At 46.3% G+C, this 24,405-nt stretch overlaps 1 protein-coding gene across 1 annotated transcript in view; it reads left to right on the forward strand.

The window, feature by feature from the left end:
* LOC124555829 (mucin-19-like) overlaps nt 1-24,405 on the forward strand; it is a 336,145-nt gene that overhangs the window by 82,026 nt on the left and 229,714 nt on the right. Inside the window, exon 3 of the mRNA XM_047129895.1 lies at nt 4,494-4,604. Coding sequence (XP_046985851.1) covers nt 4,494-4,604 — 111 coding nt within the window. The remainder of the gene's footprint in view (nt 1-4,493; nt 4,605-24,405) is intronic.

Genomic DNA, 24,405 nt, shown 5'->3' on the forward strand with positions numbered 1-24,405 from the left:
CATAGCAACTCAGAGGTGCTATCTATGGGTCCAATAAGCTTCCTTCATCTACCTCATCCTTTCTAAAGCTCGATATTTCTCTTGCGATTTGTCGCAATTCTCTAGAAACCAGTAATAAATACGGCCAGTGAATTGCGTACACTCATCGAAGTCTATTAAGGCCAGTTACGTGAGTGCTCTCTGTGGCACTCAAACACACAGGGAGACGGAAAGGCAACTTGAAGCGACTGGGACGCAAAGCATGTAGCAGCAGCGTAACTTTAAGACCCGGACTCCAGTGGCCGGTGGTCCGTGACAGCGCGTAGCGCCGCGTACTCACCACTGGCACACTTTGTCTTCGGTAAAGCACCTGCCTTTATTTTCTAAAAATTTTCGAGCTGTTGCCACTAGACGAGGTAGCTCAGTGACAGCGCGCCAGGGAGATAGTCCTGACTATTTAGGCTCCTGCTACGTCGTTATTCTTCTGTCCCAGTCCGCGTTCGATTCCTAGCGCGCGCGCACACGCACACACTCGTTGCATCACAGTCAGCCTTAAACAATGAAACGGACCGCCGACTCTAAGACACGTAGCTTTTATTTGCAGACACAGGTTGTTTAGCATATAATCGACTGCTGATGCATTACAAAGAATTAACATTTAGTTTTCAGCTGAGCGTCGGTGAAGGCATGAGGAGCGTGTAATATGTCGCAACTCTTGGTAGTTCCTAAAGTGGCGTTGTCCCAAATAAGGTAACATTTAACAGTTGGCAAACAGAAAAGGAAGTCGAGACCGGTTTCTTGACGGTGACATCGAAAACAATGGGAGATGCTAGCTCGCAAACAGGTAAAGGAAAAGTGAAAAATGAAATAAGGGAGTCAGTATCTGGGACACGCAGTATTTTTGCGTCGTTTTTTGTGTCTGCAAGGGAGGCGACAGCTCGAGGAAAATACGTAATGCACAGACTCTTGTTACGTAAAGTAGTGAATATGCACCACGCGCTATCCCCCGCACTCATGTTGCCATTTCAACAGCTTGAGAAAAACACTCCACTTTCTCTCGTGGTAGTGAGGTCAATACAGTGAATTAACACTTCTTCAAAAAAAAAAAAAAAAAAAAAAGAGTCCTGTATGTGTGTTTTCTCTACGCCATATCACTTGTGCATAAATAACTTACATTCTACTAAACGGATTTTGAAGAAACTTTTCTTGTGCATTCACAGTTATTTAATATAAACTATAGACTAGGTTTATACACTATCAGTCAATAGCATTAGAAGTGATACTAATTCGAAGTAAACGAGGACGAAATCGAGGTGTTGTTCACTTTTGCACCCAACACATGTCTTTGTATTTTCAGTACGCTGGCGACTGAAATTCATAGAAAGAGCACATGCGCTGGGTATTCGCAGTGTGATACCGAGCGCTGTAGGTCAACAGATTGCGCGACCGATTTTCTCCGCTTGTTGTTGTTGTTGTGGTCTTCAGTCCGAAGACTGGTTTGGCGCAGTTCTCTATGCTAGTCTATCCTGTACAAGCCTCTTCATTTAAGAATAATTAATGCAAGAGACATATAATTGAATTTGCTTACCTTAATCATCTCTTGGGCTGCCTCTACAATTTTTACCACCACACTTCCCTTCATTAGAAAAACTACGATTTTTTAATGTTTATACACACTGAAGCGCCAAACAAATTGGTATAGGCACGCGTATTCAAATACAGAGATACGTAAACGGGCAGAATACGGCGCTGTGGCCGGCAACGCCTCTGTAAAACATCAAGTGTCTGCGCATTTGTTAGATCGGTTACTGCTGCTACAATTGCAGGTTATCAAGATTTAAGTGAGTTTCAACGTGATGTTATAGTCGGCGCACGAGCGATGGGACACAGCATCTCCGAGGTATTGATGATTTTCCCGTACGATCATTTCACGATTGTACCGTGAATATTAGGAATCAGATAAACATCAAATCTGCGACATCGCTGAGGCCGGAGAAAGATACTGCAAGAACGGGACCAACTACGATTGAAGAGAAGCGTTCAGCGTGACAGATGTGCAACCCTTCTGCCAATTTCTGCAGATTTCAATCCTGGGCCATCAACAACTGTCAGCGTGCGAACCGTTCATGGGCTTTTGGAACTGAAGAGCCAATCGTGTAACCTTGATGACTACTCGACACAAAGTTTTACACCTCGCCTGGGCCCATCGACACTGACATTGGACTGTTGACGACTGGAAAAATGTTGCCTGTTCGGGCGAGTCTCGTTTCAAATTGTATCGAGCAGATGGCCGTGTACGGCTATGGAGACAACCTCAAGAATCCATGGACCATGCATGTCAGCAGGGGACTGTTCGAGCTTGTGGAGGCTCTGTAATGGTGTAGGGCGTGCGAAGTTGGAGTGATATGGGACCACCTGATACGTGTAGATACGACTCTGACAGGTGATACTTACGTAAGCATCCTGTCTGATCACTTGGATCCATTCATATCTATTGTGCATTCCGACGGTCTTGAGCAATTCCAGCAGGACAGTGCAACACTGCGTACGATCAGAATTTTTACAGACTGGCTCTAGGAACACTTTTTTCAGTTTAAACACTTCTGCTGACTACCAAACTCCCCAGACATGAACATTACTGATCATACAAAATTGTTAAGGCTTTCGTGGCCACTTGTTGACAAACTGCCTATTGGCTTCTGTCTCGGGTTCTTCGGCCGACGTTCATATTATGATTTTTCTGACGTTTCGCCAGCACGAATGGCTGGCATTGTCAAAGCTTCACCCTCCACTGCCGGTGGTGAACTGGAGCCGAGCTCGCGGGCGCAGACTATATGTACCTGGCGCGCCAACGTCCGAGGGCTTCTCTGCGGTCATTTCCGGTGCGGTTCTCCTCTTGCTACCTGCGACGGTCGTTCGCTGCAGTACGGGAAGCCAGGATCCGTTTACCTTAAGGCTTTCCTCTTTCTTGTTCAAACTGTTCGCGTGTAGAAATACAAAAACACGCGAACAGTTTGAACAAGAAAGAGGAAAGCCTTAAGGTAAACGGATCCTGGCTTCCCGTGCTGCAGCGAACGACCGTCGCAGGTAGCAAGAGGAAAACCGCACCGGAAATGACCGCAGAGAAGCCCTCAGACGTTGGCACGCCAGGTACATATAGTCTGCGCCCACGAGCTCGGCTTCCCACTCCTATGTTCACTTGTGCCGTCGGACTCACCAGTGTTTTGTGCGCCGTGCCAACGTGTTTTCAGTGTTGTTATCGTCACATGTGAACGACTCCGTGTTTTTTTATGTCTCTGTGACCTCTCTCTTTTGCCCGTCACTTTGTTCATTGTCATTCACCATGTTTTATACTCTTGTAAAACGCTATGGCTGAAGAGCGGCGTAGTGTGCCGCTGCCAGCCTACCTGAATTGTACAGGTTTTAAAATAACAATAAAGTAAAAAAAAAAAAAAAAGAGCTCGGCTCCAGTTCACCACCGGCAATGGAGGGTGAAGCTTTGACAATGCCAGCCACTCGTGCTGGCGAAACGTCAGAAAAATCATTATATGAACGTCGGCCGAAGAACCCGAGACAGAAGCCAATAGGCAGTTTGATTACTGATCATGTCTGCGATGCCTTGGAACGTGCTGTTCAGAAGAGACCTCCACCCACTCTTTCTCTTATGGATTTATGGACAGCCCTGCAGGGTTCATAGTGTCAGTTCCCTCCAGCACTACTTCAGACATTAGTCGAGTCCATGCCACGTCGTGACGTCGTGTTACGGTACTTCGTGCTCGCGGGGGTCCTACACAATATTAGATAGGTGTACAAGTTTCTTTGGCTCTTCAGTGTATTTATTACAAGATGTAGTTATTTGCTTAATGACATGACCAAGCGTGACAGATGCATATCTTAATTCATGTGCCTAACAATTTCAGTATTATTGATGATAATAATTTGGTTGGTGAAAGTGACTTCGACACTGAAAAACATACTTTCAATAATATAGCTATTCGGTATGTCATCTTCTCTGAGAGATCTTTTTATTAAGGTTTGTGGTTTTGTAAATCTTCAATCAAATGCTTGTTGAAAGACACCTTTGTCAGTATACTTCAGACGAATGAATGACTGTACGGTTCCTTCAACAAGCCATGGACTATTTATTTCGTTTGTTTCCTCAGCTGAGCTACTTCTCCGTTTCCGACCTGCACGTCGATCACGCGTTAAATCCTCCTTCCTGCAGTCCTTCTGTTGGTACATGACATACAGGCAGCCTTCGCATGTTCCACTCGACAATGCTACTGCAGAGGGTAAGAATAACGCTGCTACCGTATACATTCCAGAAAACACAGTGGAGTTGCTGGTGGAATAATACGTAGTTGAGTAATTTCTGCCATATTCGTAGCAGAAGCTTAGATAAAACGGTTTCGTAGGACGGTTTCAGGAAATAGAAACTGGAACGCGACACTCCGCACTTCCTGTTTATGGAGATTGCTTGTACAGCTATTTGATGGAACTATTTCTGTTCGAAGGTGTTATGCTTTATCACACAACCGCTACAGAGGACCGCTACGGGGACAACGTCCGGCGCTCCGCACCCAGAGCGGGCCGCACTGACCCAGCAAAGCTGCGTCAAGCTAAAGGTAACCCCAGTCCCTACAGCCTGCACGGAAGCCACTCGCTAGGGGCTTTCTACCTCGAATTAAATTGCAGTCCCTGAGCTTGATAATGCTTCGACCGCTTTGGCATTTACAGTAACAAATGGCAAGCTGTTCCATTGGCAGCACGAAACATAGCTGGAAGCCCTGAGGTTCATTTTTGGGACATTAAAGTCTGTAACAATAATTAAATTTTCCTGTTCATAGGGAACTGCCACGAAGGTATGACAACTCAATGAAAGAATCACCAGAAAGGTATAAATTAATGGTTATATTGACTACTAGTGATTCAAACGATTGAGTATATCTTCAATGGTAAAACAATATTACCACTGAAAGGTAAAAATGGGGCTATTCCGAGGCGCCAACCCGGTTTACAGTAGGCCGTTTTTGCATCAAGGCATACATCATGGTTCCGATAATTTATTTCCCATATATGTCGTATGAGGCTGTGACGATCTGATGGTATAATCTTATTTCTTTCTTTATTTTCTAGATATCTGGTGGTCTGTACCCTAGAAACTAAAGCAGACCGTACATTTTAAATGCAAACCTTTTAGGTTCTGTTTAACCGTGACTGTTATGAATGTCAACTGAAGATAAAAACTATTGTAACCCGTCACATCTATCACTCGTGCCTGAGGATTATATCTCGATGATCAAATGGTTTTGTGACAACCAAAAAGGCATAGACGATTTGTATACAAGATTTTTTGTGGGCAACATGTAACACTGACTTTCAGCGATCACAGATTGCTTTTCAAGTTCCGTTTACATTATACATTTCACTATCGATAGTTCTAATTTCAAGGGACCTCAAAAAAGTTCGAATAACTGAGAGTTCGAGTTAACGATAGTGTGACTGATCAAGCGGGGTGAAGAAAATGTCGATGTAAGAATTTCTCCTCCAAAATTAAATTTAAAAATATTACTGTAGTTTCAATAATATTCTTATTTCCTTCCAGAGGAACAACTAGATCTCAGAAGTAGATTACTTTTTTTAGGGTTCATTAACTGTAACTCATTGTAACATTTAAAACGAAACGTTCGATTTTTTTTTTTTTTAATTTTTTTTTTTTTTTTTTTTTTTTTTTTTTTTTTTTTTTTTTTTTTTTTTTTTTTTGAAGAGCTCAGTGAACGCCTTCTGCTTCGGTGCCATTGATCGCGCGTTGTCAGCGCATTTCCTATCGTGACCAGAGCCGAAAACACATCAACGTCTACTTCCGTTCTGACAAGGGGAACTCCCAATCCCACCCCCCTCAGAGTGAGTGGTAAGATGATCCAGTGGATAGCCCGTCAAAAACTGGACACAAATATAGCACGAAGGTGTACCGAACTGTGGGAAAAGAAGCAAAATAGTAACAGTGAAAGTTTCAAGCTGAAGACGTGCAACAGCGAGCGAAGTGGTACAACCGTGGCGTCGTGGCTATGTGGTCACAGTGCTGGACTACAAAGTTGGTCACCTGTGTTCAAATCTCCCTCGTGCCCCCCCCCCCCCTTTTTTTCAAAATTATGAAGTCTGTTCGGTCACTGACGTATCTGGAAGTCGTGGAACGAGGTGAAACCCGAAGGTAGAAGTTGAGTGAATTAGAAAACCACGTATACCAACAATTTATCCACGCCATAAATGAATTAAGTGCAGTGCATGATACAGACTTGCAAATCTGGGAATCGCATTATGCCAAAAGAATCGGTCTGGACTAAACGGCTTCACCTCACTGGATATTCACTTTCAAAAGGAAATACAAGATTACGAGCAGAAATATTAACAAATCTGTAAGCAAAAACTATACCTATAAACTGGAAGAACTTGTAGACTGTTTCAAGAAGTTTGTTACAGCAACTAACGTCAAACTCTAATTGTATGAACACGCATATGTCATCAACACAGATCAATCTGGTTTTAACTATGAAATGAAATCGACCCGCACGTTATCGTTAGTTTGAGAAGACGACAATAAAGCAGCACCGAGCGAGGTGGCGCAGTGGGTAGTACACTGGACTCGCATTCCGGAGGACGACGGTTCAATCCCGCGTCCGCCCATCCTGATTTGGGTTTTCCGTGATTTCCTTAAATCGCTCCCGCCAAATGCAGGGATGGTTCCTTTGAAAGGGCACGGTCAGCTTCCTTCACCGTCCTTCCCTAATCCGATGAGACTGATGACCTCGCTGTCTGGTCTCCTCCCCCAAACAATCCAAATCCAGACTAGAAGCACGCCGTTTCCCACAGTTGCATCATGCAATATTCCCTTAACAAAGCAGGATTTCTTTTACCTACATTTTACTTAAGTTTGCTGGGAAAAAAATGGTGTCTGTGGACCGCAACTTCAGCAACAGGTGAATAATGTACTTGCGCAAACCTCCAATGACATTGTGAACTGTAGTATGTCGGGCAAAATGGAGAAAAGACTAGTGAAAGATTTTAATGAACTTGTGATTACTCCTTATACAAACAAATATTTTACTTTACTTCTCGACAGCAAAGCAGGACAGAAGGATCAGACATTGTACAGTTTTGGTGTGGAAGTAGACATGATTAACATTCCTCCAGGTTGTACACCTCCTGTGCAACCGTTAGATGTGTTTGGCTTTAGACAAGTAAAATATTATGTGAAAAGACTCTACGATTTTTCAGATCTGGACAGATAAACAGAGAAGTATTGCTTACGTGATCGTGTGTCTATTGTCGAAGTCCAAGTTCTTACACATAATCAACTTCGCTCTTTGGAATTCCAGGACATGTTCAGATTTGCTTGGACATATGTATGATTTGGTGGTGTACACGTGGAAAACTTCAAAAACGTTCAAATGTATGTTTTGATAGAGCGCATTGAAAACTATATGATCACTGTTGCGTTTATTCGTTGTAGCTCATGTGACGAACTATTATGTTTTCATTATTTCTTTGGGAGTGATCACTTCCACATTCATACGAACACCTGAGTCAAGAAAGAAGGAATAACTCGATCGCTCACCAGAGATTAAGTTAGGTGCGTCGATAAGAGATTCGTATGATACGACACACACACACACACACACACACACACACACACACACTGTCCCCAACGTCGCTTAAGACAAACCAGAGTGTTTTCCGGTGGAGGATTCCGTTGACTTGTTGCCTTGTTATCAAACGTTTTAGGTTCCCATTCGAGAGCCACTTCCTTTCGGCTACTTGTAGAGTATTTCTGCGGAATCAACTTTCGTTATAGGTCCCTTCCTCAGACCTCGCTGTCGAAAACGGACTTTACACCACAACAGAGACACAACTTTGAATAAAGCGAACAGGCACGTCAGTGACCGGTCGGACAATTCATAATTTTGTGAAAAGGAATGGGGCACGAGGGAGATTTGAACATGGATCTCCCGCTCTGCACTCCAACAGCGTGATCACATAACCGCGACTCCGTGGTTCTGGCCAATTCGCTCGATGTAGCACATCTTGCGCGTGGACTGTTCACTGTTTCTGTTTTGCTTCTTTTTTCACAGTTCACTACACCTTCTTTCTATTCTCATGCTTGATCTGTTGGACGGGCTATCCACTGAGTTACATTACCACTAAACCTGAGGCAGGTGCGATGGGGAGTTTCCCTTGTGAGGATCTACACTGATCAGCCAGAACATTAAGATCACCGACCTACTATCGATATAAACCTGTCCAGGCGATAGCAGCGTCAACTGGCGAGGAATGACTGTTAGTCAAACACACGCACGGTGCATGTAGTATCAGCGACCCCGCTGTTTATGTGTAGAATGGGAAAAGCGCGTGATCTGTCTGAGTTTGACCGAGGGAAGACTGTGATGGCTCGGAGGCTCGGTCAGAACATTTCGGAAACAGCATGACTTGTCGGCTGTTCGAGGAGTGCTGTGGAGAGTATCTTCAACAGGTGACGAAACCGAAGTGAAAACACCTTCAGACGTCGTGGGGTTGGGCGACGATCCATCATTACAGATGTCGGACGTCATAGGCTGGGCAGACAGGTAAAAGAGGACAGGCGGCGAACTGTGGCCGAACTAACATCAGACTTTAATGCTGGGCAGAGTGCAAGTGCGTCTGAACACACAATATATCGAACACTCCTAACGATGGGTCTCCACTGCCGAGGACCCGTACGTGTGCCAATGTTAACAAATGGTTCAAAGGGCTCTAAGCACTACGGGACTTAACGTCCGAGGTCATCAGTCCCCTTGACTTAGAACTACTTAAACCTAACTTACCTAAGGACGTCACACACATCCATGCCCGAGGCAGGATTTGAACCGCCGACCGTAGTAACAGCGCGGTTCCGGACTGAAGCGCCTAGAACCGCTCGGTCGCAAAGGGCCGGTGCCAATGTTAACACCACGTCAACAGTAACTACCACTGAACTGGGCACGTGACCATCGGCACTGACTTTGATGCAGTGGAAGGGCGTTGTACGGTCTGATGAATTCCTATACCCTCCTCATCGTGCCGATGGGAAGGCGTGAATCCGCCTATTTCCAGGGGAACAGCTTCTTGACACCTATGCTGAGGGACGGAGACAAACTAGCGGCGGCTCCATTACGCTCTGTGAACATTCACGTGGCAATCCATTGGTGCAATGGAGCTCGTGCAAGACACCATGGCGGCCGAGGACTATCCGTGCAATGGCTGCAGACCACGTACACCCCTTCACTACGATCATGTTTCCCGACGGCTGTGGCATTTCTCACCAAGATAATGCGCCATGTCACTAGGCCAGGAGTGTGACGGTGTGGTTAGAGGAACACAATGGCGATTTCCAATATATGCACTGGCCGCCCAACTCGCCAGATCTGAACCCGATCGATCACATCTGGGATGTGACTGAACGTGGCGTCAGAGCTCATCGTCCCCCTGCCCGCAATTTATGGGGATTAGGTGACCTGTGTGTGCAAATGTGGTGGCAACTCCCTCCAGCGACGTAGCAAGGTCTCATTGCTTCCATGCCACGACGCTTCGCCGCTGTCATCCTTGCCTTAGATGGACATACCGGCTATTAGGTAGGTTGTCATAACGTCTCGGCTGATCAGTGTATGTGCGCAACGTTTGCAGTGACGACTTCGTCTCTGTTGGAGTTACAGTCGGAATCAGAGCTGCCTCTTCTTCTTCTTACAAATGATGTTGGCGGGTTCGCTTGGTCACTCAGTATGATACGTTTTCAGCAGTCCGATCTTTCTGCTTCACGACTGTTGACAGCGTCGATGGCGGAATCCCGAGAGATTTCTCTACAGCCTTTCTTTTATGCTCCACATCCCACGTCCTCAGTAAACTTGTTTCTTTTCTGTGAGAGGCAAACGCTTGGACTTTTTTCAAGTCATTTTTGTAACTGATTTATGTACTATAGTAAATTATTCATTGTATAGTAAACAAAGGAGTGTAGCTAAAGAGCGGAATGATGAAACAAATGCAGAAACAATTCACGAAACAATTCGAATTACAGTGTTAGAAAGCCGCTAACTTCGAATAATAGTGTCTCTGTTGGACAGTCTGACTTGACCATTGCTTCGATTTATCGAGTGGTCGAACCCAACAAGGGCTGTTGTGCCTGTCAGCGTGGATGTAGTTTTTAAGCGGTTTTTCACATTCGATTAGGTGAACGCTGGGCTGGTACCCATGTCCCAAACACGATTCGCAAACACTCCGGAAAAGTTGTCATTCTTTCACATGGGATAATACAAACCACAAGGAGGTGGTGTACGCAAATTCCGTCCTGAGGAGGAAACGGTGGAGATAGGGAAGGTATCTGTCCACCCTCTATCACTGGCACAGGCCAGGAGGAAGAAGAAGAAGAATGCACTTTCTATCCAGCTTACAGAAGGCGTATAAGGTGTGATGAAAAAGTAACGGAAATTTTTAATTTCGTGGGCTTTGTAGACCTGATTTTCAATTTTTTTATCTTCTTAGTACACATGTTTCTGATGTATGTTTGCATTTTCAGCTGTTTTGAACATTAATTTATTGTTGATAGTCGAAAAGGTTATACGTGTTTTCGTGTGCTCGGCGAATTTCTACTTTAGAAAAAGATTGATCGAGGAATTTGCATTAAATTTTGCGTGAAACCTAGAATAAGGTTCATGACCGCATTCAAAATGTTGACCGTGGCTTTTGGCGAATCTACTGTGAGTAAGACAAGAGTTTACGAGTGGTAAAACGTTTCAAAGAGGGTCGAAAAGACGTTGGAAAGCGCCCTGGACGCTCTAACACATTTACTAACGACGACGTGGAAGAAGTAAAGGAAATGGTTCTGAAAAATCGCCGAAACACAATCAGAGATGATGACGGTATAGTCTTTGGCTCATGGCAAGCAATTTTTTCGAATGTGCCGGGAATGAAACGTGTAGCAGCAAGCTTTGTTCCGAAATTGTGGAATTTCAACCAAAAACGACGTCGCGTAGACATCGCTCAGAAATTGCTGAATGACGTCGACAAAGATCCAGAATTTCTAAAGAACGTTACAACAGACGATGGAACATGGGTATACGGGTATGACGTCGAAACCATAGCCCAATCGTTGCAATGGAGACCGCCTGAAGAGCCAAGACCGAAAAAAATTCGACAAGTTCCGTCACATGTGAAGGTTCTTCGCACTGTTTTCTTTCATTACTATGGGATAGCACATCACGAGTTCCTGCCTTATGATCGTACAGTCAAGAAGGAATACTATCCGGAAGTCACGCGCCGCTTGCGAGAAGAAATCCAGAGGAAACGACCAGAATTGTGGCACAACCACTCGTAAAAATTGTATCACGGTAATGCTCCCGCTCACATCTCAATGTTTGTTCGTGATTTTTTGGCAAAATACGACACCTTTATGTTGCCTCAGCCACCGTATTCGCCAGACCTGGCCCCCTGCGACTTCTTTCTTTGAAGAGAACCATCAAAGGACGTCGTTCTACCACCACTGGTGAGATAAAAACAGAATCGCTGAAGGAGCTGAACACCATAACGAAAAGTGAGTTCCAGACGTGCTCCAAAGTTTGGAAAAAGCGCTCGCACAAGTATGTTATATCTGAGGATTACTTTGAAGGGGCAAATTTGATGTTGATGAATAAATATCCTTTAAGAAAAACAAGAATTCCCTTTTCTTTTTTATCACACCTCGTATACAACATAAGTTCAACTTGAAAAGCACCCTGTGACCAAATCGTCTATTCCTTGTTAATTCAAATAAAACCATCTGATAATGGATACATTAGTCGAGAAGAATAATAAATGTGACTGCGGTAAGTTGTACACTCAGTTGACAGACAGCTCACTGCGTTTTCCTAGCTGTTTGAGTCCAGAGCGTTGAATCCTTTATTGTACATTGAGCGCGATATGTCGAAACGCCGACACAGTATCCCTCTTGACTACTCGGCTAAGTGAATGAGATTTTTATCTGCGATGTGTGGAGAACTGTGAGTCAGTGTTTGTACAGTATCGCAAGTGTGTTAGTACGGAAATGAAAGTAAAAGACTGGCTGCGACCCAGAGATGGAGCATCCTTCCACAGCGCCGCCAAACTTAACATCCCATTTAGGCAGACATATAGCCAACCACCAAAAGTGTCGTTCGAAGATACAGTGCAAGAGGTATGATTATTAATAAAGGATATGTTTGCAAATCCTGATGGTGAGATATTATATAGCACCATCCCTACTCGCCTCGACAGCCAAATACGAGTGAACAAAATTTACTCCAGGACTGGTATTCGAAACGGCGTTCTCTGGGTATAAACTATTAAAAATTTGGCGGTATAATATCGGCTTCATAATATGTAATTTTTTGAACTCTAAAATTATTTACCTGTATAGAGAATAGCCCATTGCTTAGTCAGAATTTGCCTCCTTAGATACTAACTAAACCAGTATCTTATTAATATTGCCTAATTAGAATTTCTCACATTATATACTAACTACGGTCGTATATTATGCTGTTATTAAACAATAACACTACTGGCTACGAAAAAGTAACAATATCTATCTAAATATACTGCTTAAATGTATACATTACCACACCCACCCACCTTATTATTAGATCGAAGTCTACCACCTGCGCTCACCCTGCTCAATTACTGCCCACCGATACTCAGACATGGTAGGACATGTAGGACATGTTCTGAGGCATCAAGGGATCACCAATTTAGTATTGGAGGGCAGCGTGGAGGGTAAAAATCGTAGAGGGAGACCGAGAGATGAATACACTAAGCAGATTCAGAAGGATGTAGGTTGCAGTAGGTACTGGGAGATGAAAAAGCTTGCACAGGATAGAGTAGCATGGAGAGCTGCATCAAACCAGTCTCAGGACTGAAGACCACAACAAACAACGATACTCAGACACAGCTGGAATCCGGTACACTCAGCTGTACACAATTAACCTACTGAACTACGTGGCCACCACAGATTCACTTTTTAAATATACGTTACGTCCTATGAGTTACTCTTAATTGTCGAAAAAAGACTTATTGCTTTACACTGAGGTGACAAAAAGAGATCTCAGTCCATTCTATGTAAACACAGCCCACACCATTATGAAGCTGCCACCAGCTTGCATAGTGTCTTGTTGACAACTCGGGTCCACGGCTTCGCGAGGTCTGCGCCGTATTCGAGCACTAATATCTCTGTCGTAAAGGATACGTTCGTCGTACGTCCCACAATGATTTCTGGAATTATTTCACGCACAGTTGTTTGTCTGTTAGCACTGAAAACTCTACGCAAACGCCGCTGCTCTCAGTCGTTACGTGAAGGCCGTCGGCCACTGCGTTGTCCGTGTTGATAGGTAATGCCTGAAATTTGGTATTCTCGGCACACTCTTGACTCTATGGATTTCGGAATATTAGATTTCGTAACTATTTCGAAAATGGAATGTCCCATGCTTCTATCTCCAGCTACCATTCTGCGTTCAAAGTCTATTAATTCCCGCCGTGCGGCTATAATCAAGTCGGAAACCTTTTCACATGAATCAACTTAGGACAAATGACAGCTCCTCTGATGTACCTTGTGCACCCGATACTACCACCATATCGCTATCCCATGACTTTTGTCACCTTTGTGTATAACTGCAGCGAGCTCTTATTCTTTTGTCCTAATCTTTCTTCCTATAGAATTACGATCCACGGCGCACTGAGACACCACTCGTAAGCCACAGGGACGGTACTGATATCTGTGTCCTTCCCCCAGGCCTAGAGATATCTCTGTTCCATACATCGTAAAGTAGCATCCACTGGGACCAGAGTGACCGTCACGGTCTCTGAAGATAATTCAAAATGGTTCAAATGGCTCTGAGCACAATGGGACTTAACATCTGTGATCATCAGGCCCCTAGAACTTAGAACTACTTAAACCTAAGGACATCACACACATCCATGCCCGAGGCAGGATTCGAACCTGCGACCGTAGCGGTCACGCGGTTCCAGACTGAAGCGCCTAGAACCGCACGGCCACACCGGCCGGCTGAAGATAATTATGACCATCCTTGCACCGCATCTCCCGATCACTTGAAGACACATCGCCGGCCGCTGTGGCCGATCGGTTCTAGGCGCTTCAGTCCGGAACCGCGCTGCTGCTACGGTCGCAGGTTCGAATCCTGCCTCGGGCAGGATGTCCTTAGGTTAGTTAGGTTCAAGTAGTTCCAAGTCTAGGGGACTGATGACCGCAGACGTTAAGTCCCATAGTGCTTAGGGCCATTTGAGCCATTTGACTGATGACCTCAAATGTTAAGGCCCACAGTACTCAGAGCCATTTGAACCACTTGAAGACACATCGATTTCCGTCTTTTGCGATACTTTTTTCTCATTTTGTCTCTGCGCTAGATGCAGCAGAAATTTCTTGATACTCTTCCTACATGGCGTTGCATTTCTGTTAGGTATTTTGCAACTGGTATAGGCTCCCTCCCTTCGGCTGCTGTATCTTGTTTATTGACACACTACCAGACTATAAGCATCAAGTAGTCAATTTCTCCAGCACTGTATACCTGTAGATAAACGAGACACTCTTCGTGAGTGGTGTAGTCAACTGCTGAAAAGATTTTTCCGGCTACCGCTACTCGCCACAAACACTATGCAAGCCAGAGTTTACCAGATGGCAACCCATACCATCACACCCCCAGCCAGCCCAGCCCAGCACCTGTCACTGTTACGGAGAACAAGGTCAGAAGAAGACCTAAGAACAATAGATCGAAAACGGTCACCAGTTTAAATAAAATATTTATGCGATCAGGACTCTGTTTAGCAAATTATATTTTTAATTATTTGCATATCCGAGTATGTTGTACACTGCATGCCAGTTTGACGTTTGTTGCATTCCACCTTCAGAGTTTTGCAGTTTTAATCAACGGTAGTGTATTTCATTCGCTGTAGTGATAGGAGCGCTCTCTGTTGGATGCAGCGACTACTCGTATCTCCCTTTCAGCGACTCATGAAAACACTGTCCAGTCACTCTAATGTGGCCACCTGTCGAAAGCGTGAATAACCACCTTTTATAGCGTGACGGGCAGTAAGAGTGTCAGTGAGATTTTGAAAGGGGCCAACAGGAATGTGAAGCCGTACCGACTCCAATGCCGCTGCGACTCCAGCTGCGATAGATTTCTCGGCTGAGGATCCGTGGAACGAACACACAGCTCGGCCGAGGTGGTCCCACAGATTGTCGATTTGGTTTAAATCCGAGGAGTCTGGTGGCCAGGGCAGTACAGTAAACTCGTTTTGATGTTCTTTGAACCACGCTCATACACTGCAAAGCTGTGTGACGAGTTGCATTGTCCTGCTGGTAGATGCCACCGTGCCGAGGAAAAACAAACCGCATTTAGTGGCGGACTTGGTCCCCAAGCAGAGATGCATACTCGTGTTGACCCAGTGTTCCTCCCACAATAACGAGATCACCCAGAAAAAGCCACGAAAGAGTTGTGCATGTGGTGACGGCGTTCAGGACTCCAGAGAGTACTGCACCACAATCGATAAACCGCGGTCGAAACACTCGCAGCGTATCAACTGTATAGGTAGGCAGTACAGACTGCACAAAGGTCCGCCAGGAGCTGCAGCTGACAACCCGTGGGTATCACGTGTGTGGATAGCGATCGGTCGATGCCTCGTTAAATACCGGAGCACTGAGTTACGGCGGAAACCTGAGTAAGGCTAACCATTTTGCTTCCCACCTCTCCGAGGTCTTCTTCATTTCCGATGATCCCCATTTTGATTACTCCCTCTTCCCCACCGTCCTTGACCGCACTGATACCTCTGTCCCACTGCTCGCCCCTAGTTTCCGGTACTTGGATCAGTTACCCCCCTCAAACATAAACACTCCCATCACCGCACGTGACAACACACTCATCATCTGCTCCAAATGCAACACCGCCCCTGGTCACGATGGCGTTACCCGCCGCCACCTCAAGGAATACCCCCTGTCATTAGTGGTTGTCCTTGCTACCCTGGACAGTGTCCTCCTCGCCACTGGCATTTACCCCGACATGTGGAAGACTTCCCATGTCCTGCTGTTTCCTAAACCCAACAAGCCCCCCTCTGATACCTCTTCCTATCGTCCCATCTGCCTCATCTCCACGTTCAGTAAAGTCTTCGAGACCATCCTCTCCTCTATTCACTGCCACCTTAACCGGCACCACCTCCTTCCCCTTACCCAGTGTGGCTTCCAGGAGCTGGCCGCGGTGGTCTAGCGGTTATAGGCGCTCAGTCCGGAACCGCGCGACTGCTACGCTCGCAGGTTCGAATCCTGCCTCAGGCATGGATGTGTGTGGTGTCCTTAGGTTAGTTAGGTTTAAGTAGTTCTAAGTTCTAGGGGACTGATGACCACAGATGTTAAGTCCCATAGTGCTCAGAGCCATTTGAACCATTTTTTTGTGGCTTCTGGGCTTCCTTCGCACCTGACGACCAGCTCATTAACTGTACCAATCTTCTTTCCCTCCAACTTAACTCCTGTCGCTCCAATATTTTTGTTTTCCTTGATCTCCAGAATGCAGAATGCCTACAACCGTGTCTGGCATCCTGGGCTCCTCTTCAAACTCCAGAACTATGCTCTCCCTATCAATTTCGTCTGTCTCGTTACTTTCTTTCTCTCCCTTCGTCCCTCCTATGTCACTATCCACTGTTTCAACTCCCGTACCTTCTATCCCTCCGCCGGCGTTCCCCGAGGCTCTGTCCTTTCCCCTCTCCTCTATCTCCTGTACACTGCTGATATGCCCAAACCTACCTCACCTGTTCATCTCCTCCAATTTGCTGATGACACCGCCTTCTTAGCCCTTTATCCTACCCTTAAACAGTCCCAACGTACCCTCCAAACCCACCTTGACCATTTCACCACTTGGTGCAACCAGTGATTCCTTCATGTCAACCCCTCCAAGACCCAGGTGATCATCAATGGCTGCACCACCCATTCCTTCCGTCTCCATGATTTCTACCTAACCATTTACGGCCATTCTTTCCACCTCACTCCTACCCTCAAATACCTTCACCTCACCCTTGACTGCCACCTCACTTGGACTCCCCATCTCCTTACAATCCAACACAAAGGCCACAACAGACTCCACCTCCTGAAACTCCTGTCTGGCTGGACATTGGGATTGCATCCTTCCACCATCCTTCACGCCTACAAATCCTTGATCCACTCTATCCTTTGTTATGCCAGTGTTGCTTTTCCATCCCTCCCAGGTTCTATAAATCCCTCCAAATCCTAGAATGCCATGCGCTCCACCTCGCTTTCCGTATCCATCCCCCATGCGCATCCTCTACGACCTCATCCCCTTCTCCCACCATCTGCTTTTCCTTGAACACGTCCTCGCTTCTATATTGTCCACTGACTCGATCCCCCCACCCCCTGGTGTCCCCCTTCCTCTCCACCCCCAGCCTGTTGCCGTGCCTTTACCGTTGTGTCCCGCCCTCTCTCCATCTCCAACTCTCCACCTCCTTTCCCAATGCAACTTCCAGCACCTACCCCTCCCGGATGATGAGCTTTGCCCTGACGTCTACCCCTCCTACCAACTCTAACCCCACCTTCCTCCTGCCTCGCCTCCTCCTCAGGGCTCCCTCTCCTCCCCCTCCCTTCTCCTGAGTGGCTCTCCCCTTCCTATACCCCCTCCCTCTCCCGCGCTTCCCTTCAGTGTCTCTGCACTCCCTCCTGCCTTGTCTTCCCTCTTCATCTCCCGCCCTGCCTGTCTCCTTCCTCTTGGTGTGCCTCCTGCCCCTTTTTTTCCTCTTCCTGCCACACCCCCCCAGACTCCCCCTCCACCGCATCTTCCTCTCCTCTTTTTTCCTCCTTTCCAGCCTCCAGTACCTCGGCAGGTCCCAACCGGCGGTTTTTTATTCTTCATGAGTGCTCTATCGTTTCCAGTGGTTTTTTAAGGGTCTTGCTCTGTCTGATTTTTATCCCTTGGCCAACTTTTAACTTATGTTTTCCTCCAGTGTTTTTTTAAGTGCTTTGATTTTCCAGCTGTGTTCTTTTAACTTTAAGTCGACTTTTTAACTGTGCCCAGTACATGTCCCTATCTTAGTGTATATTTTAACTCCCTTTATTTCCATTTGCTGTGTTTTTATGTCACCCTTTTAATCCCCCCTTTTCATGTAATCACCCTTCTGTATTTTTATAAAGCCAATTGGCTGAAGTGTGGTGGACGGTGCCCCTGCCAGCCCACCCCTGCCCATATGGGGCAGTGGAATGAAATTACAATAAAAAAAAGTTATGGCGGACAGTTCTCTTTAGTGCGCCGAGTGGTATGCCGAGTCTACAAGCTGCAGGATTCATTCGTCGTCTCCAAGACGTAGGCGCCGAGGCACAGTGATAGGACTTCGATATTTTAGGGGACTTGTAAAGTTAAGGGATTCTTCATGTTTAATAAATAACATTTTATTACTAATTTTTGAGACTCTTTCTGATTGAAGGTAACCTACGCAGTCCTCCTGCATTCCCAACTCCCCAGACTATATAACGCTTTCACCTGGCTGCAAGCTGTTTCATACTGAAGGCGCCAATGGCCATCTGATCGCTGAAACACCAAACTTGATTCACCTGTCATCACTCAGTGAGCGTCCAGTTACGGAACTGACGTGCATATTCCAGCCTTCGTCAATGACGAACAGCAGTCACCGTAGGTGCAAGAATCAGGCGCCTGCTTTCGCTGAGCAGACACTGTTTGTACCCCTCTGTTCATCTGGACTGTCAGCTGCTCTACACTTGCGCGTGTAATCGGGCGTACGTATCTCCGCAGCCGCCGTTAACGCCTGTCATCTAAGGCCAGTGGTGCTCTACAGTTGCCCTGGCGCCGGTTTTGGCTAGAGCCAATTTTCCGCGCACGCTATACTTTAACCACGACGGCACGCGAAATTTAGCCATTTCAAAAATATTTGCACCAACGGTCAGAAACCCAATGATCGTGCCCTTTTGGACGTCTGATAAATCGCTGTTTCCATATTATGACAACGACTGCACTGTTTTCCACGTCCCCCTCGACACGTTTTATATATGCTTCATTGCTAGTGCTGCCAGTGGTTATGACACGCCGACGTCGAACTTAGGCGGTCACATTAATGCGACTAGATCGTGTACGAGTAAACGTAAATAAGCAGGATCTGATAGAGAATACAGAAATCGATTGGAGCCAGAAGGGTAGACGAAGAAGGAGAGTAAACAGAAAGCGAGTACATGAAAGCAATACTGCAGACTCTTCGTTTCGGTATGTAGCGCGGTACTGTTTGGGCAAGAGTATTCAACTCGATTCCCTGGGCAACGAAACGGGGCGCCATTCCCTTGGTGTGGAGTAAGCGTGTTGGAGCTCTGTGGTAACTGCAAGAATCCGTGAGGTGAACGTGCTGCTGCGGAAGTTTTTTTCGTGGATGCTCATTAGTGCTGCATTCCTGGCGCCAGCTATCACGTGTCTTCCCCAGGAATCCACGTGGCCTTCTGCGGGACAGCGCCGCTATTCTGAGCTCCACTGTCACCGACGGAAGACGTCTTAGAAGCTCTGTCCTGTGCCCGTGGCTAATCTGCTTCTGCTGTCTCTGTCCGAGACGCTCTCATTATTCTCCCTTCTTTCAGAGTCACCGCTTGTGACAACTTTCCAACCCTCTAAAGCTGTCTCGTCTCTGAGTACTCGTCGTGCTTTAAAATCCTTATGTTTATTTTCTGTCCAACCATTCAGTAACACGAATCTTAGCCCTTGTCGCGCGCTTGGCTTAATCTTCTGGGTGCTGGACTCGTGGTTGGAAATTGTTACCACATTCCACCAACACAGGAGAACGAAAATTCAACCATCTCTCAGTACGTCCTGCCTCCAATCTGTCAATGGCAATACATCGCAGTTTGTACGGTACATGCTGCCCCAACTTCGTTCGAGAGAGTCCATCATTACAGCTATTTTCTATCATTCACATTACGACAACTTCTGTCCACTGTGACACGTACGTTTCACAGCCGTATTGCTGTTTTTGTCAGTTTTAGTCATGCGAATTAACACGCTATCTCACTGGTACTTTAGAAATGGGATACGACATACAACAAAAATAAGGAAAATGTATTTTACTGCTATGCACGGACGGCGTGCTATGCAGATGGCGTTTTACTACTTGCGATCTTCGTCGTGTAATCAAAGAAGCTCAAAACGTCCACCATTAATCTAAGTGAATACGCACTACTGGTGTCCCAGTGCACAGAGTTTCCGCTGACACAGAAGAGATTGTTGCATTACAATTTCTGTTCTCGATCATAGCTCGTCTTGTGTTATTTGCAGCAGTGTTCTTTAAACAGCAGTGTCCTGGGAACCAGCAATGCACATTATTATAAAATACGGCTGATAACTGCGGGCCAAACAAATACTTGATTCGAGCCGCATACGGTCCTCGGGCCGCTGTTTGACGACCATGAAACCCATTGGTGAGCGGATCAGGAAGAGGAATGACTAACAGTAGTACAGGGTACTCTGCGCAAAGTACCATATGGTGGCTTACGAATTATGCATGTATGTGGAGATCATACATTCATCCAGTGCTCCGCAACTGAAGTTCATTTGGCACGCCAGTGCCACTCTCATTTTGATTACGTTATTGATTTTGGGATCGGCTAAACACAAACAGTAGTGAAGGCATACCCACTAACAAACAAAAATACACACATCAAAAGACGTTTTGCGTCACCCCGGTTCCCAGAACTCCTCAAGATGTTGACTGTGGATATTGTATCACAGACACTGTCCCTTTGACTGTTCAGAGATGTCACTAAACCCGCCAAAAGATGTAAACAACCATGAATGGGCAGCGCCTATTAGACGGAGAGGATCCCGCAGCCGACCAGTTCCTGTCATTCCACCAGGAAGGAGATAGACGGCTCGTGTTGTCTGTAGTTCAACCACGCCCAGACGGTCAATAGCGCGGTTCGATCGCGTCCGCATTGTTACTTTGTACCAGGAAGGTCTCTCAACAAGGGAAATGTCCAGGCGTCTCGGAGTGAACCAAAGCGATGTTGTTCTGACATGGAGGAGATACAGAGATACAGGAACTGTCGATGACATGGCTCGCTCAGGCCAACCAAGGGCAACTACTGCAGTGGATGACTGCTACCTACGGATTATGGCTCGGAGGAACCCTGACAGCAACGCCACTATGTTGAATAATGCTTTTCGTGCAGCCACAGGACGTCGTGTTACGACTCAAACTGTGCGCAATAGGCTGCATGATGCACAACTTCACTCCCGACGTCCATGGCGAGGTCCATCGTTACAACCACGACACCATGCTGCGCGGTACAGGTGAGCACAACAACGTGCCGAGTGGACCGCTTAGGATTGGCATCACGTCCTCTTCATCGATGAGTGTCACATATGCCTTCAACGTCGGAAGGTGTTTGGAGACAACCTGCCGGCTGCGGTGGTCTCGCGGTTCTAGGCGCGCAGTCCGGAACCGTGCGACTGCTACGGTCGCAGGTTCGAATCCTGCCTCGGGCATGGCTGTGTGTGATGTCCTTAGGTTAGTTAGGTTTAAGTAGTTCTAAGTTCTAGGGGACTGATGACCACAGCAGTTGAGTCCCATAGTGCTCAGAGCCATTTTTTGGAGACAACCCAGTCAGGCTGATAGCCATAGACACACTGTCCAGCAAGTACAGCAATGTTCCTTGCTGTTTTGGGGAGGCATTATGTGGGGCCGACGTATGCCGCTGGTGGTCATGGAAGGCGCCGTAATGGCTGTACGATACGAGAATGCCATCGTCCGACATATAGTGCAACCATATCGGCAGCATATTGACGAGGCATTCGTCTTCAGGGACGACAATTCGCGCCCCCATCGTGCACATCTCGCGAATGACTTCCTTCAGGAAAAAGACATCGCTCGACTAGAGCTGCCAGCATGTTTACCAGACATAAACCCTACCGAACATGCCTGGGATGGATTGAAAAGGGCTGTTTATGGACGACGTGACCCACCACCACTCTGAGGGGTCTACGACGAATCGTCGGTGAGGAGTGGGACAATCTGGACCAACAGTGCCTTGATGAACTTGTGGCTAGTATGCCATGAGGAATACATGCATGCATCAATGCAAGAGGACGTGCTACTGGGTATTAGAGGTACCAGTGTGTACAGCAATCTGGACCACCACCTCTGAAGGTCTCGCTGTATGGTGGTACAACATGCAATGTGCGGTTTTCATGAGCAATAAAAGGGCGGAAATGATGTTTATGTTGATCTCTATTCCAATTTTCTGTACAGGTTCCGAAACTCTCGGAACCGAGGTGATTGAAAACATTTTTTGATTTGTGTATTTAAAGAGACAGCCGGCCCAAGTCGCCGAGCGGTTCTAGGCACTTCAGTCTGGAACCGCGCGACCGCTACGGTCGCAGGTTCGAATCCTACCTTGGGCATGGCTGTGTGTGATGTCCTTAGGTTAGTTAGGTTTAAGTAGTTCTAAGTTCTATGGGACTGATGACATCAGATGTTAAGTCTCATAGTGCTCAGAGCCATTTAAAGAGACAGTAATACTTTCAGATGTGTTTAGCTTTAACTGACGCTGATGAATTCGGCAGTGAGCTAAGGCTGTTCGTTTACCTCATGGGCAGAGGGGTAAATAGCGCGACCACTGCGGGGTTGCAAGATGCGAGAGTGGGAATGTTTTATTGATCGTCTTCCAGTACTGACTACTAACGGCTATGTGCGACTAGTACTGATCAGCTGCCTTTAACATAAATTTTGCCAGGTCTGTAACATGCATTCGTAATGTACATCACAGAGACGTCCATCTTCAAATGTGGTACTTATCTGCGGTAAGGAACGAATGAATTAACACTGTTGCAATATAATGCAGTAAATAGAAGAAAACTAGCATTTAAATAATTTACTAAACTTTTGTGGTGATGACTCATACTCAAATGTAACTACAGATACTGTTACTAACCAATTTATCATCTGCTCACACTCAGAACGCAGCAGTATTTCGTCAGGCAGTTACCTACGCAGGTTCACAAACTGCATATCGCTGAGGGTGGCAGCAATCTGAAACAGAGGACAGCCGATACGAAGTGTTGCGAATGTCGGCGGCTTTTAACGATCGCCGGCCGCTGTGGGTGAGCGGTTCTAGGCGCTTCAGTCCGGAACCACGCTGCTGATACGGTCGCAGGTTCGCATCCTGCCACGGGCATGGATGTGTGTGATTTCCATAGGTTAGTTAGGTTTAAGTAGTTCTGAGTCTAGGTGACTGATGACCTCAGATGTGAAGTCCCATAGTGCTCAGAGCCATTTTTAACGATCAGTACTTGGAGGCTGGCGTCCAACTAATCGCGCCCTTACTATAGCTGTTCCATAGGGGGTTCATAACATACTAATTTATGCACATGGTTGCACGTATGGAAACGCCTCGAAAAATGCATGCTTGGACATAAATGCAGATGCTAGCCAAGCCTGCAGGTGGCGCTGTTGCATTTGACAGTGAACGTCATCTTGCAATATCCTCGATAATTTGAAAGCGTCAGTCGTCAGATCAGTGTTTAATTAGTGTTGGAGCTAAGTGAATTCGAATGTGGGAAGATTGCTGGTGCTCGTGTAAACGTAACCATGGTAGCAGAAGTGTCTGGTGTTTCAAGAGGGGCCCTACCGAAGATTTATGCCCCACACGGAGAAAGCAAAGAAACATTATCCGCTAAGTCACAACGCGGACGAAATTGTGTGTTGAATGATCGTGACAGACGGTCATTGAAAAGAATTGTGACTAAAAAATAATAGGACGACAGCTGCAAAAGTCAATGTGCAAATTAATGAGCCGGCCGCAGTGGCCGACCGGTTCTAGGCGCTTCAGTCTGGAACGCGCGACCGCAACGGTCGCAGGTTCGAATCCTGCCTCGGGCATGGATGTGTGTGATGTCCTTAGGTTAGTTAGGTTTAAGTAGTTCTAAGTTCTAGAGGACTGATGACCTCAGATGTTAAGTCCCATAGTGCTCAGAGCCATTTGAACCATTTTGCAAATTAATGACGCACTCGCGAATCCTGTCAGCACCAAAACAACACGATGGGAGCTCCATTGTCTGGGAGCTGCAGGGCGACCACTCGTAAGTGACGCAGGTGCTCTTGAAGTAAAAGCCTGGCGTATGGAGTAATGAAACAAAGTCATTTGATCAGATGAGTCTCGCTTCACATTGTTTCCAACTTCTGGCCAAGTTTACGTCCCAGAAGTGAAACATGGCGGGGTTCGGTAATGATTTGGGCAGCCATATCCTGGTATTCCATGGAGCCCATGATTACTCTGCAAGGTCGTATTACTGCCAAGGGTTATGAGGCCATTTTGGCTGATGAAGTCCATCCCATGGTACAATATTTGTTCCTCAG

This window comes from Schistocerca americana, chromosome X, assembly GCF_021461395.2.
Source record: "Schistocerca americana isolate TAMUIC-IGC-003095 chromosome X, iqSchAmer2.1, whole genome shotgun sequence".
Taxonomy (NCBI): Eukaryota; Metazoa; Arthropoda; class Insecta; order Orthoptera; family Acrididae; genus Schistocerca; species Schistocerca americana.